General features: G+C 44.4%; 2 protein-coding genes across 9 annotated transcripts in view; one reads left to right on the forward strand and one right to left on the reverse strand.

Moving 5' to 3' along the window:
- Nucleotides 1-8604: 8604 nt before the first annotated feature.
- LOC134225426 (segment polarity protein dishevelled) overlaps nt 8605-16137 on the forward strand; it is a 64174-nt gene continuing 56641 nt past the window's right edge. For 6 of the 8 annotated variants that reach the window (XM_062705501.1, XM_062705504.1, XM_062705505.1 and 3 more), the window contains exon 1: nt 8605-8971. The gene's annotated coding sequence lies outside the window, so the exon portion shown is untranslated. Of the gene's footprint in view, nt 8972-9075; nt 9099-9122; nt 9498-16137 lie in introns of those variants that run through there. The other 2 variants (XM_062705503.1, XM_062705502.1) reach the window with 2 other exon arrangements.
- LOC134221792 (DDRGK domain-containing protein 1-like) lies at nt 12544-13074 on the reverse strand. Its single transcript, XM_062700974.1, has one exon. It carries the CDS (start codon nt 13072-13074, stop codon nt 12544-12546), a length of 531 nt encoding a protein of 176 aa, XP_062556958.1.

Here is a 16137-nt window from a genome sequence, read left to right on the forward strand (position 1 = left end):
TACTCCTATCGGTTGACGAGTGCAGTAAACATCCTTAACCAGGATATTTTGCCACAGTACTTGGAAACCGTGGAGAACCTTGAGGAGCTGCAATTTATCGTGTATTCGGCTGCAGTAGCTGTTGCAAGGACATTGGGATTGCAAACGCGCCCACAACATGAGAGTGATGAACGCACACGCCCCAAAGTACAAAAACCCGCGTGGATGCGACGTCTGGAGAACCGCATCGCCACATTGCGATCAAAGGTTGGTGGATTAACACAGTACAAGCGACTAAACGACTGCGACGTTATGGAGAATGTTCAAAGAGGAAAGAGCAAAATCGAACGTTCAACATTAACGAAAGGGAATTCTACAATACGAAACGGCAAAGCCGACTTTGGCGAGGGCCTTCCGAAGATTGGAGAAGTCACCCAGTTTTGGTCCAATTTATGGGAGAACCCCGTCATACACAACGGCGATGGGGTGTACTGTGGATGGCAGAAGAAGAGCGATATTATGGTGGAATGGGAGACATGACCGCTATCAATGTCAGCGCCCAAGACATACATGAGGCTACCCGGTATACCAGGAATTGGGCTGGACTCGATTTTGTGCAAAATTTCTGATATAAAAAACTCGCAACGGTCCACGGGCGGATGGCGGAATGCTTCAACACGGTACTAGATAACCCCGGGCAGCTACTGGAATTCATCACTAGAGGTGTCACTTATCTTCTGCCGAAGGATCGGAATACTTTGAACCCAGCCAAGTACAGACCAATAACGTGCCTTTCGAATCTGTACAAAGTGCTGTCATCGGTAATAGCGAGGAGGGTGCAGAACCATTGCGACGTCAACAACCTGATGACCAAGGAACAAATAGGTTTTCGACGCAACACACGAGGCTGCAAGGATCAGGTCATCATTGATGCAGTCGCTGTTGGGCAGGCCACCCACAAGCAAAGGAACCTGAGCATGTCGTATATCGACTATAAACTCAGTACCTCACTCGTACCTTCTTGAGGTACTGCAGTTGTATAAGATAGACGGTAACGTCATCACAGGCTAATGCAACACGCTATGGGGATGTAAAGCACATCCCTATACATTACCGATGGAGAAAAGGTTTTACGGTCCAGGACTCTCAGCATCAAAAGGGGCATATTCCAAAGCGATACCTTTAGTCCTCTATGGTTTTGCCTTGCTATGAACCCTCCTGGCAGAGCACTCTACCAACACAACTATGGCTATCATTTGAAGAGTGGGGAAAGGAGTACAAACATTATCCACAACTTCTTTATGGAGGGGGCAGCAGGGACTTTGTCCAAGGGCTTGACGACCCCTCTCCATGGCCACTGCGAGTTAGACCGGGACCATCGTCCCTAACCCCTAATCCCAAGGCGTCAAGCGACCCGTGCCGAGGGGATGCATGGCCAGGGGTGAAATAATAAGCTAGGCCTTTAACGGAGCCTGTGGGGTACCTGGGCACCCTCCACAGTAATTGTCCCTTACCGCGTCATGCTGGGCTCTGGTGTGGTGGACCTCTTTTCCCGAGCAACTCGTGGGACCAAAATGGAAAACCAAGTCAATTTTTCAATTAGTGGTAGTAGTGTAGGCAACAACCCCTTCGCAAGAGGTGGGTTGTTCAGGTCTCCACCTAGGAGGCCAGAGGCAATAGTCGGCAGCTCAGTGCGCAGCGCCAGCGTGGGTCACTTAACCTTCCTCTCGGCTAAAAAACGCCGGTAGAGGTTATTGACGGCCCATGGCTTGTGGAGGCGATGAACCGCAAACGCGATGGGCTTTCGGCCTTCGAGGTGGCGACGGAACAGCTGGACGCCATCATCGACTTTGCGTCATCGAAGCATAATATCAGCAAGGACCTCAAGAGGAGCTTGCAGAAACTTCGAAAGTCGATGCTGGACGCCAAGCTGGAGAGGGCGGTCGGGACGGCCAAGTGTAAACCCGTGAAATCCGTAGAGTCGAGGTCTATCCAGACTGAGGCCCAAGGATTCGCGGACTCGGGCAAGGTCGAATCGACCGAAGGCGTGCCAGCGAAGACGGTGATACCTAAGTCTGCCCAGACTGAGGCTCAAGTATTTGCGGGTACGTCGGGGGTGACTGCTCCAACGGAGCAGACACAAAAACGGGGGAGACAGTCTCCAGGGGATGAGCGCCGCTCCAAAACACGGAGGGTTACTACCCCGAACAAGGGTAGTGGGGCTGGGAAGCTGAACTCCGGCCAGGTACCTCCAAAACCGGGGGAGGAAGGACCTGGAAAGGTCCGTCCACCCAGGAAAGACGGTGGTAAGGGGTTACGGCAGGCTGAGAGCTCTCAGCCGCCCCAGACCAGGGAAATAGAGGGGGATGACGCCTCCTGGACCCTGGTCAAGAATAAGAGGAAACCGAAGACGTCAAGGGCCGAAAAGAAGGCCCAGGCGAATGAGGGTAGCAGAAAGGCTAGGGTAGGCGCCAATCGCTCCAGGGCGATGCCCTAGTCATCAAAACGGACGAGGCTAAGTACTCGGACGTCTTGAAGGCGATGAGGAGTGACGTCAAGCTCGGTAAACTCGGCGCCGACGTACGTCGAATAAGACGTATCCGGATAGGCGAGATGATCCTCGAGCTGAAGCGGGGCGTCTCGCAAAAGGGCGCCGCCTACAAGAAGTTGGCGGAGGAAGTCCTAGGCGAGACGGTCAAGGTGAGGGCACTCACGACGGAGGTGAATCTAAGGGTTAAAGACCTGGACGAGATCACCGAAGTCGAAGAGCTCGTCACGGCACTGCGGCGACAGTGTGAAGTGGAGACGCCCACCGCAGCCGTTCGGCTACGGAAAGGTCCGGCAGGGACGCAGGTAGCATTGGTTCGGCTATCTGCAGCGGACGCCTCCAAGGTAGTCAAGTTAGGAAGCGTCAAGGTGGGATGGTCGGTATGCCCTGTGGGCATATACGAGCAACCCGAAGTTTGCTTCAAGTGCCTGGAACCGGGGCACAAGCAATGGGACTGCAAAGGCCCTGACAGAAGCAATCTCTGCCGACGCTGCGGATTGGAGGACATAAGGCACAATGCTGCACGAACCCTCCCAATTGTTTGATTTGTTCCAGCAAAGCTGTGAACAGCAAGCACCCCATGGGGGGTTCGATGTGCCCGGCGTTTAGGCGTGCTGTAAAATCACAGTGCAGGTAACGCAGCTGGCTTGCTCGGCCTCGCCCGTGTGTTTGGTGTGCGTTTAGAGGAAACGGCGGAACACGTGTTGTCCATGTGCCCACGTTTTCGCGCAATGCGTGACCACATGCTTGCCACATGTGGTCTGGACACTTCCCCGGACAACCTAGTTTGGAGGATGTGTAAAGATGAAGTTGGCTGGAACGCCGTTTTATCGGCTATCGCCCAAATCGTCTCGGAGCTACACAGAAGGTGGCGCGTGGACTCAAGGATGGCTAGGTCAGGCGCAAATAAGAGGTGGTCCAAGGGATCGGAGTCGGCTTCATGGGTCATACCGGTGGTCATGCTCTGTGGTCGAACTCGATCCTTTTATCGAACAAGTGGCCGCGCGAAGAACAACATGGTATCGTCGCTTTCGCGGCGTCGGTCAACCAGGCGGGTTCCGAGCCCGAGGATGGAAAGGGGTCCTCGTCAAGGCTGGGGCAGGCGTAGGCACCGCGTCGGCAAGTCCCTCTGTGTGCTGGCGAATAGGCCCTATCGCAGAAAGGTCAATTTGGGGTGCACGCGGCATCATCATTCTTGATACCAGCCGTGCAGAGGGAAGCAGGCGTGAAGTCGACCATTCCCACCTTCCGAGGACATAGGGCGTGGTAAGGCCACCTGGAAAGCCGGCAACGCGCTGGCACGATACCATGGTGTTCTTCTAAAAAAGCGTGTTACGATGTTCGGTGCTGCAAGGACACGCAGCTAACCTCGAGGGTGCGTTGTGCACTGGCCCCACTTTGAATCATTACTTTCTGGTTGTACCGAAGGGACTATGGGCTTGGCGGCAATGGAAACGGTTTAGCGGGTCGGGGATGTAGTCCTGCCTCCCTCGTTTGCTGTTGGAGGTGATCCCTAACCCCGCACCCAGGATGTCTGTTGAGCAGATTCCCCCTCCATTGCTTAGGAAGAAAAAAAAACTTCTTTATGGACGACTTGAAGCTGTTTGCTGAATCTGTGGAGAAGCTGCACCAATTTCTGCGGCTTATAACTGTATTCAGCAACGATATCCGGATGGAGTTTGGTTTCGATAAATGTCGATCCATACATCTACACCGGGGTCAGGAGGAGATATATCTACACCGATACATCTACACCGAACAGGAGGAGATTCGAAACATGGTTGAAGGCGAAACGTTCAAGTTTCTAGGTTTCCTGCAACTGAAAGGAATTCGCCATACGACGATCAAGAAAGAGCTGCAGGAAAAGTTCTTGCATCGTGTCAACGGTATTTTGAAGAGCCTCTTGTCGACCGGCAACAAGGTGAAGGCGATAAACACGTTTGCTGTGCCCTTGTTGACATACAGTTTCGGGGTGGTGAAGTGGACCAAGACTGACTTGGAGGCGTTAGAACGAGCAGTACGAGTGGCGTTCACTAAGCATCGCATGCGCCATTCAAAATCGTCCATTGAGAGAGTCACCCGTACAGTAGGAGGAAGAGGCGTCACCGATATACAAACACAATGTGTTTCCCAGATCAAGCAGTTGCGAAGATACTTCGTGGATGACCACGGATTCAGTTCCCTGCATCTGGCGCAGGAGGAGGAGGTTCGTTCGAAAAAACTGAACTTGATCTCAGCAATCTTGGATCATCGTTCAAAATTTTCGTACGGCTCACTTGTTCACTTCTCATTTTTGAACCCGTTCAAACCTATACTAAAGTAAACTGGAATCATCTGATGCCCTTCAATGAAAAAGGGTGAATATGATTTTTAATTAATGAGCTTTCTTCAACATTCATTTATCAAATCTATTTTTCTACACAGCAAATAATTTTGAAAATTCAACGACGTGTAAAATTGCAGCTAACTCTATCAAACGAATTAACATTCGATATTCAATTAAATTTGATTGACTTTTACAAGCAAGCACAGTTTAAATTTATTTCAATATAAAACAACAGTGAGATCGATTGAATGTTACGTTTATTTGCATGCTCCAAATATGTGCATGAAAATACATTTAAAATCACAACATATTTTTATATGTGTACGTTTCATGAGATGTATTAGCATACTCTATTTTCGGCAATAACGACTTGCAAATAAGCATTATGATTAAATTTGGTTGGACACATTTAAACAAAGCAACGAACAACAAGTGGATAACTGGAAAGAGCGACATTTTAGTTGAGAAACAAAGATTTTCTTCAAATTTAATTTTCTGTTCTTAATATGTGTTGGACGAATTCCAAATAATATAGTACCGTCAACTGGGGGGAAAATGATCATTTTTAAGACAAAACATGCAATAGCAATGTGTGTTTACATTTTAAATCGAAACAAATATTTTCAAAACATGTACTGCTATACGTTGCAATAATCAACCACTTTAGTTTTCTGAAATGCATTCGCATTTGTTAAAATAAATTAAATTATCACACATTTTTGAAGTTGATCAAGACAGCTTTACCAAAATCATTATAACCTAGTAGTCAAAATACACTAGGTTATTTGCATGAATGTTGAATTTACTACGTAAAGAAGTCTACGAAGTCAATATTTGAAACGAAAATAGCGTCATTTATGACCATCTCTCTCTTTCTTCCACAAAATACATTTTCATGATTATAATCGAAAAACTCGGATTTCTACCTAGCGGTAACATTACTTGAACGGAGAATATGGTTGACTACCATTTCATAAAAAAATTTGGCACTTTTGACTGACACATCACATGATCATCTTCACATAAATAATCATCTTCCCCCCAGTTGACGGTATAGAATGGAATAGTTACTTTGGAATTAATTATGTATTATTTTTCAATGTCTTATACATAGTACAACGTTTTTAAAATATCATCCCAAATTACTAACGAAAATGAGATGTCTTTAAGTTAATTATCCAATTAAGTAGAAATTGCCAATTGTTGCCGAAAGTTAAAAATCTGCTTGAATACTACCGCTTGCTTGCTTTCGATGTCTATTACTAAGCAACAGTTAACTAAATCACTTGAAATAGGGGAATTTAGCGAAATAGTATGATCCTGGCATCATTTTTGTACAAATCAAGTTTATAAGGGTAAAATGCGTAAGAGATTCAAAGTATGGAAACTATACAATGGCATCTAAACAAATAATTTATTTTCTGGTTGTTTTAACATGAAGTAGATAAAATCAGAACGCAACGGGTGCTTTTTCTTCATACATTTTCTCGTAGCTTGACTTTTTGGAACATAAAGTTTCATCAAGTCCTTGAACTGACAGACCTTCGAGCGAATAACAAAGTTCATAATGTGTTCAAGCAAAGCCTCCTTGGAGTTCAATTTTTTGATTGGAACGCGCGTGTTGTTCTTAAAATCACGGGTTCAGTTCAATATTTTTGAACGCAAACTGAACGCGTTCAAATGCAACACTGATGGTAGCCATCCAGGACCGGGTAATTGCAACGAAGAACTATCGGCACTATATATTGCACGAAACCGTGGAGGACCGCTGCAGGAAGTGCAATTCAGTAGGAGAGACGATCGAGCATATCGTGTCCGGGTGTTCAGCCTATCTGGGTCGTCAAAACGAAGTAGCCAAGATTTTGCTTTAAAGCACAACCTGGTTAACCAGTTTGGCGGCTACTACAAATATGTGCCTGTCCCGGTTTTGGAAAATAGTTTCGTGAAGCTGTACTGGGATCGCGAGATCATAACGGATGTCCTCATTTGTGCCAATCGGCCCGATATTGTGGTCTACGACAAAAGAATGAAGCGGGTAACCCTCATCGTCATTGCTGTACCGCTAGGCCATAATGTCCAAACAACATTCTCCAACAAGATAACGAAGTACCACGACTTGACGGAGGAGTTGAAGCAGATGTGGCACCTGGAGGACGGAATCGTCCCGAAATCTCTTCTGAGATCCTTAGGAGGGCTGGAACTATCTAATAACCTCCATAGCATCCAAAAAACAGTGGTTCTTGCAACTTGCATCATTGTAAGAAGATTCCTGAACCACCATAACTAATACGTCCGGTGCAAACGTTTATTTTAGGATTTCATGTCAACGGGCGAATGAGATTCACAGAGCCTAATCCCCTTTGGCATTCAGATTGCCCGGGGTAGGTGAAAATTCACAGCACGCTTGCTGAGGAAGTAAAAATTCTTAGCACGCTTGCTGAGGAAGTGCCAAAACTCTATAATAATAATAATAACTGAATGATTTTTATGTAATCATCGCCGACGTTTCGGTGTTTGGTTCACACCTTCTTCAGGGCTTGACTAAAATCTTCGTTGTCGGAAATCGTCGATCTGACAGTAAATCAAGACAAAATTTTCAAAACGACTTATCTGCTTTTGTAAACAAAACTTCAAACGACGACTTGACGAATCTGATAGCTCTCCCACGCAAACCAACACCATCAATAGGTAGCGGAATCCTTCACCTACCTAAATTGCCGTTTGAATCTTTGTTTACAAAAGCAGATAAGTCGTTTTGAAAATTTTGTCTTGAATTGTCGGTAAATGATATATGCACTAGTGTAACACGTAGGTTTAACATTACGTATGTGAGAATAACGTTGGTTAAAAATTCCCTCAAAATGTTAAATCGGGTGGATTTTTGTATGGCACAGGTCACTATTGAGTGTGTTCACTACAGATTGGGTTAATTTCTGAGCAATGCTGATTAATGAAAAAGCAAAATTTGCCGCTATGAAACGAGTAGATAGCGCTACCGTAGACCAGTTCCTTCAAAACCTTTCGCATGTTAACCTACATATACAGTAGCGACTTTGTTTTGATGCGGATAATGCAAAATGAGTTACCTAAAATAATCCAATACCTCCAGTTGGCAGCAGCAATGAAAAGTGTAGACAACAACCTTCCGTGCTCCATGTTTATGCTACTCGTCACTGAGTTGCGATACCTGCGTTTTAATTCTGCTACTCTATGTTTTGAAATCTCAACCATGAGCTCATGGAATAATGGTAGAATAAATTAGATTATAGCATTTCCCAATTAATGGCTATGTGAATTCGCATAGCATATATGTGGAAAGACACACAACCCGCATTAATTAGTAACCTTTATGTGGATTCTCCCAATAACGGGTTATTGACGCACACACACTCTAACTTTTACCTACTCAGTCACTGAGTAGGTGAAAGTTAGCGCGCATAAAATTTATTTTGTAAATTTCTGTTGATCTTTGCCAATAAAAATATATGGATAAGTGTATGGTTTCCCGTGCGAATATTTTTAAATATGTATTATTATCTTTCTGCTTCTTCTTCTTCATGCAACATAAAAGCTTCAATATAATAATTATTACATATGATGCGATTGGCCAACCGCGTTCAGCGCCATCTTATGATGGGTCGTAATAGTATAACGTCAGATAACAGCCCTGCCATGAGAATTTTTCGCCCTACCTTTCGAATCACCCCTGCATGTTTGTCAAAGCAAAATGTCAAAAAAAAAACTCCAGTTCAGTCGCCCGACCGAGCCCGAAACAGTCCGAAGCAAGGATCGAACGCAGTAGTAGGTAGCAGTAAATCCGTAAAGAAGTGAAGTGAAAATCGGTCTCCAATTTGAAACGCCAAAATAGCTCATTCAACGATCAAACCTCCCCGCAAAATTAGTGACAAAAGGTGCCCCAACGTGTCGGCCTTCGAATGCGATAGTTTTCCACCGGTCGTGGATGGCTCCCGGCGCCGGGAGTTGCGTTTTCCTGCCGCTGGTTCCGCCGCAATGGATGTAGCCAAAGTGCGAGAAAAGTGAAGAAACAGTGAGAAAAATGTTCCAGCCTGACGTCACGCAGCACCAGCAGTCACCGTCTTCGTCGTTGTTCTCGAAAGGTGTGTATGGACGGAGTATGGTCTACTACGGGCCCTGACTGTGCGGCTGGAGTTGTTGCTTGTTTTGCTGGCCTCACAGAGATTTACGAGTGAGAACACTGTGTGGCGGCGGAGAATGTGCTTTGGTGTGTGTATTCCATTGTAAAAAGTGTATTATTCGTATTATTCCAAGGCAGTCGAGAATTGTGCTAAGTATTAAAAAAAAATAATATCGAGAGATTGATGGATGGCAGAAAGTTTACATTCATGTTCGGAATCTTTCCACTATCTGTTTCAAACTGTTCTGGACTTCGAAAATAGTGTCATCATTCGACGATAGCGGACTGATGTGTCGATGAAGGATTTGCAATCATCATCTCAGTAATTTAGTCTGCAGCAGCAGTATCTGGAATGGCAGGCAGCAGCAAAGCGCTAGCAGTGTTGGTTCCATGAATACTATGCATCCACGGCACCGTGTCGTTTGGATGTGTTTGAGTACATGTCGATGGAGCTGTGGAAGAAAAGTCATGATCTGAAACTGTGAAAGGTGTGAAACAATTTTTATGGAGCATAAAGTGAAGTATGAAATTATTATAATAAGAGATTCCGTGCATTGTTGAATAGGATTACAGTTGGAAATGTATTTAAATCAACATTGGAGCTTCTCAGATGATTATTTGGATTGAAAATCTCACCAGGAACCGACTGCATAAATTTTCTGTTTCGGTGGAGTATTTTGTCAAATATTACTACAGTAATATAATTATTCGAAGTCACTGGCGGATTCTGTTGTGTAGAGACCTTTTCCACTCCATTTCGGCAAAAAAAATGCTCATATCTGTTTGGCCCTGCCTAAACATAGAGTCTCCTACTAATCGACCGTCTTTCTTGAACATAAATCTCCACAACAAAACAATAAGATCAGATGCACTGGAAATAACAGTCCAATTTCTTGAACATGGCAATCGAAGATATCATTGATTATGTAGTCAAAGCAATCCATGAAGATACGTGTTAATCTAGTTTTACTGAAAAGTTTGTTTATTCCTATTCCAACCATCCAACAATGAAGACGTTCGTCTAGTCCTGACATCAGTGCAGCAGTCAACTTCTTCAGCAAATTTCAAGCAGACCCTACAGACATGCACTGGAATCATCTGAAACTATTACTCCGATACCTCAAGGGGACACGAACATTAGGATTGTTAGGTATATTGCCGCGATGCTGATGCAGAAGCTTTAAGCCCGATGCTCACGTAGCGTCTTTTCAACGCAACTTGCACGAAATAACGCAGGTGTGCATCGACATGGTAACGCTGCGTTACCGCCTTTCCCGATGCATAGCTGACCCAGTAGACTGGCCCAGGAAACAAAAAGTTGTGTAATTCCACGGGGCACCCCCCAGGATTGTGTCTTTGGGTGAGAAAATCAATCTGTGAAAATTTCAGCTCAATCGCTTGTTGCATAAGCTGGCGCATTTGATTTGAAGTTTGTATGGGGATTTCAGCCAAAATGTATAGGAAAATACACCTCCGTCACTCATTCGATCTGGAAATTGGTTCTGATTGCTCGATTGACCTCAGAATTGCAAAAACGGCAGTTGGTATGCTACAGAACCATTTCACAGAACATTGTATGATGATTAAATGAACTTTTATATAGGTTTTGGCTGATGCGATTCGATCAAAAAATCCAAAAATACACAAATCAGCTCCTAATAAATCAGCCGAAAACTATATAAAAGTTCATTTAATCATCATGCAATGTTCTGAGAAATTGTTCTGTAGCATACCAACTGCCGTTTTTGCAATTCTAAGGTCGATCGAGCAATCAGAACCAATTTCCAGATCGAATGAGTGACGGAGGTGTATTTTCCTATACATTTTGGCTGAAATCCCCATACAAACTTCAAATCAAATGCGCCAGCTTATGCAACAAGCGATTGAGCTGAAATTTTCAGAGAATGATTTTCTCACCCAAAGACACAATTCTGGGGGGTGCCCCGTGGAATTCGACAACATTTTTTTCTCCCCATACTAATCTGGGCCAGTCTACTGACCCAGTCACATATATGATCTCATATAAGACGCTAAAGTGAAGGCGATATACGTACTTCCCCGTACACCTTGTACGTATATGGCTTCCACTTGAGCATCTTATGTGGCATCATATACGACTTTGATGAAAGATACCATACGTGGGCATCGAGCCTAAGTTGGTTACGCGGATGCTGATTAGGGTAATGATCAAGAAGATAGACGTTCAATATCCGGATTTTTGTTTCCAAATTTACGACGCCACTATTTCATGGACTTCAAGGAAACAGAACACAGTAGCACTGTCATTTACAGAAGATGAGTATGTATCTCGTAGTCAAGTCACTTGTGGAGCAATTTGGATAAAGCATCTACTATTTGAATTCGGTATAAAAATGGACGTACCAGCTAAAATATACAAAGACAACCAATCCTGTATAAAAATAGCTGAAGAGCCTTGAGAGTACAAGCGAATGAAGCATGTTGACATACGATTCCACTTGTCATAAGACGAGTTTGTACAATCCCATTTAATTCCACCACTTGATTGTACCTTGACAGATACGTATTTCGACCTCAACAGTAAGGTCGTCTTCAGTGTCTCGTACTTGACGCGAGAACAACAACAACAAATGATATGAAATGAAAATATGCTTATTTCTCTTATTTCTTCCGAAGAAACAATTGATTTTAATTGAGCAACATATAGAAGCATGTACCAAACAATCTGGTTTTAAGTGCTTTTTTGGCAGCTTGTTGTGCGTTCATAAATTAATGTTGATTTTATTGTTCAAATTTTGACGAAAAATAAATGCAAATTCATCCGAAGGTTATATCATTCAGCAGCAAATTTAGTCAAGATTAAGATACCTTACTCATAAAAAGTAATTATGATAACAGGAAATAATATTCTATTCATTTCTTGATAGTGGTGAAACTTTGTATATCTTCTGAATATTCAAGATTAGATTCATTTAGAAGAAGGTTACCTAAGTTGAGTAACCTTATTAAAGGATCTAACGAGTTCACGTACACAAATGAAAACGTCATGTAAACGTAGCCAACGTCTACTGGCACACACCTTGGAACTGTTGGACATCATCCTCGATAATGCCGCAACAGCAGTCGAAGCCCTCTTGCACGCATAGTCGACATGGCTGGCGAAGGTCAGCTTGTCGTCTATTATGACTCCAAGAAGCTTCAAACTCCGCTTTGATGTGATCGCGACTCCACACATGTGAATCACACTACATGTACCGACTTGCGGATGTTGATGATAACCACCTCCGTCTTATGTTGAGCGAGCTCCAGGCCTCTAGCGCTCATCCAATCCGCCACCGTGCGAATCGTGTGTGTTGCGATCAGTTCTACCATAGAAATTAATCCCCGTAGACCTCCAAGCTTACGTCATCGGCGAAGTCGACGATCTTGATAGCAGGAGGCAACTTTAGTCTCGAAGCCCCGTCTTACATAAAGTTCCATAATACCGGACCCAGTATTAAACCTTGCGGAACTCCTGCGATAATAGGAACGCTTCTCTGACCGGCATCGATCTCTTCAAATCAGCTGCTGTTTCGCAAGCAACGCACGTTGTTCCTCCAACTTTCGTTGACGGAGCTGCCGTTCTTCTTCCATCAGCTGTCTTCTATCTTCAATTTGACGCTGCTCCTCTTCCAGCTCACGAGTACGGAGCTCTTCCTGTTCCCTTAGTTCTTGTTCCTTGTTCTGCTTCTCCTCCTCGATGACTTTTAACTGGGCTTCCATAGCAGCCGCCCGTGCACTAGAAGTTTGACTCGCCGGAATAGAGGGATTTTTCGTCCCCTTCCTAGAAGCTGATTTCCCACCAGCAGTTCTGGTGGACTTATTGTCAGCCGTAGAATTCTTTGCTCTTTTCGGCTTACTCGCGGTTAGTTTTGCGATACAATCCTTACAAACGTACTTACGATCTTTAATCGAATTGTCTTCGCCAGCGCAAGAGATATGCTCCGTTTGATGACACTGGTCACAGGACACCATGTTGATGTCGGATGAATCAGATCGGTTACAAATCTTGCATTTCGACCCGGTAGTATCGATTCCGCTTTCCATTGTAGGAATCACAAAATTCTTAAATAATGTTCTGTGTTCTATGGGGTTTCTCAAATCTAATAAGCAAACCTGGTATTTAGATTGGTAAGCTTTAAGCTAGAACAAAAAACATTATTTACTGATCAATTCATGAATCTATCGGATTATACATACAATTTTGGTAGACACTCGTGTTACAAAGTGCAGTAACGATACGGTCGGTAGTAAGTAGTGATAACCTTATGTATAGATTAAGTTTAATACATATTCTGTAACTGAAATGTCTTTGTTTGGACTACTTACAATTTAGATAATTCACTTCGAGTTCAGTGACTCTTCGGCTGCAGATATTGCGCCTTATATTAGCTAAACCTATTCCTAGAATTTATTGAATTCACGTTCTATAGATATAAGTATAAATTCATTCGCATGTGCATGGTTACCTTTGATACCAAATAACACTGCTACACTGAGCTAACTGATGCTAAACAGCCCTTTAGTCGAACTGTATGCTATATAACCGTACGATCCGGCCGCGCCTTCCGAAAGGACTAGCAGATGGTTTAAGCGCCACTCCTAATGGAGACCATCCACCTGTTTTAGGGTTGCCCGGCCTAAGACCTTTCAGGGGAAAGGGTTATTGTTTTCCAATAATGGAAGGAAAGCGCGAAGATCGACAGGCTACAGGTATTCCGAATAAAAATTACTCCCCCTTCAAAACACGCTCGATCATTAAAAAGAGCAAAGACAATCTAGTTGAAGGCAGAATATCCGCTTACAGTTGCTATCATCATCGGTTGGCTCTAAACAGCTCACCCCGATCAGATCTGAAAAAATAGAGAGTGTCCGTTGGTTGGATTCAGGGCCAACCTCCCCAGTAAAAGAATCCCAAAGAAAAAACTACTGAAAAACGATACCGAGTGACATGAAAACCTCCTCTACATTACCTTTTCTCGTTTCCTTTTACCAATCAAGTCGGTTTGTCTGTGGTATCCTATTGCATTTATTAGAACTCGACAATAACACAATGCTTTCAAATTTCAATTCATTGACATCGATTTATTTCGTAGGCCTACAATCATTAATTCAAAAACTCTCTCTCTCTTCTGCTCTAATTCTGTTCGCTTCTCTTTATCTTCCACTATCGTTCTATCGCAATCTAACTACCTCCTATCACGTGCTTTTGTGCGGTGTGGGCATTCACTTTCTGTCGGATCGGCTAATCAAAAAGTAGCCTCTCACGGGCCGTGCATCACCAATAGAAACTGGGAGCCGGCAAATCCAAAAAAGATATTCTTAACCAAGCTTGGGAAATTTACTTTCGCATGCGTTTACTTACTCACGGACCATCACTTTTGTCGGCGTTGTGCTCCACGACGGGGACGCTGCTATCGGTCGCTTGCTGGACGATGCTGTGGACCGGTCGAAGAACGGTGCGGTGCCGCAGGCGGCCTGATGTGCGGACAACGCCTACGTACGTGCTCTACCTCTACGGACGGAGATGGCGACGCTTGCCATGCGCTTGCTAGACGGAGATGGCGACGCTTGCCATGTGCTTGCTAGACGGAGATGGCGACGCTTGCCATGTGCTTGCTTGACGGAGAGGGTGACGCTTACCCCCGGCTCATCTGAACGATGCCGGTCTCTTACACCGCGGTCGCGGTGCGCGCTCTGTTGCGGTTCCTCCTTCTACGCTACGGAATTACTTCATGCGCCGACGGCGCCTCGCCAACGAGATGTGGACTTTGCTTTGCTGCTGCTGCTGCGCTCTCGGTCGTCACCGACAGCGGGAAAACGTTTGCTGTTGCTGACTTACTTGCTGCCTTCGCCCTGCCTGGGCGCGAGATTGACGGTCGCGGCCCCTTCCGGCAAAGTGGACCGCCGGGAAACTTCGAAGCTGCAGAGTGGGGTCAGGAGTGGTCACTGGTAAACGGGTGAGGTGACGGGCTTTCAGCACACCGGCCACGATTCTGAAGATTAAACGTGTTCGCCACGCTGTTACAAGCACATTCAAAGCACATTTAAAAGCACGTGATTTACCTGATTGTCGCTCCACACTCGCACACTTTCCTCAACCAGCACAGTTTTAGCTAAACTAGGAACTAGTTAACGACTGTCTTTGCTATAACTAGGAGAGAGGTTTAACTCGAATTAGTAAATTCAAAGAGGCTACCATGTCACTTGTCTACCTGTAAGATCACCTCACGACGCGAAACTAAATCGGACAACTCCTGCCTCTTCCACAATCCAGATCAAAGTGAACGAGTCACAGTCAAGAATCCTCAGATTAAATGTAAGATTGTCCTAATTCTTAGCCTTCGGTTTTGACCTCACGAAGTCCCTAGATCGCATTTCCCCCTCCTAACGATCGAAGTGCAGGAAGCAATTAATCCATTCGGATTACAGCCTACTTTGCCTGCCGATCTTTCCCGAAAATTATTAAAGAGGCTTTGTTGGGATTTTCCCCAGGTGGATGGTCACTAACCGACTCCGTGACGTAATCACATGCGCTCGCCTTTGCCAACACATGGTTTGCACGTTGATCTGTTGATCTAGAACGTTCTTTGCTTCGCGAGAGAATTTGGAAGCTAGAAGAGCTTTTTGTTTTTCTGGAAACGCGGTACAACGGAATGCTAGGAAATTTCAAATTTGGTACTATTTACAAAAACTATTAATTAAACTACTTTCTATATTTAAATCAAATTCATATTCAATTATACTAAATATTTACAAAACTGTAACGGACCGAATGGCCGTTACATCACTCCCTACTAAATTTACGAAAATTTGATTGGCAATGCTGTGTTAATAACAAAAGCCAATCAAATTTTCGTAGGCCAAAATTTTAACAGCGTGAGAATTTCAGAATTTCGGGGTCATATAGAATCATCGTTGAAATTAATCAACTCCATCTCTGTTTACAGCATGCAGCCTGAATAGCTACATCTGCCACTGACCATCAGCGACCATCGGTCTCCGGTCTCCAGCGAAATTCATTCATATCATGCTACTAAAATTTAGAACTATATTGAATTATATTGAAGATTTGATTAAACGGAAGAAAAACTTTGGAAAGGATTTGAA

This window comes from Armigeres subalbatus, chromosome 3, assembly GCF_024139115.2.
Source record: "Armigeres subalbatus isolate Guangzhou_Male chromosome 3, GZ_Asu_2, whole genome shotgun sequence".
Lineage (NCBI taxonomy): Eukaryota > Metazoa > Arthropoda > Insecta > Diptera > Culicidae > Armigeres > Armigeres subalbatus.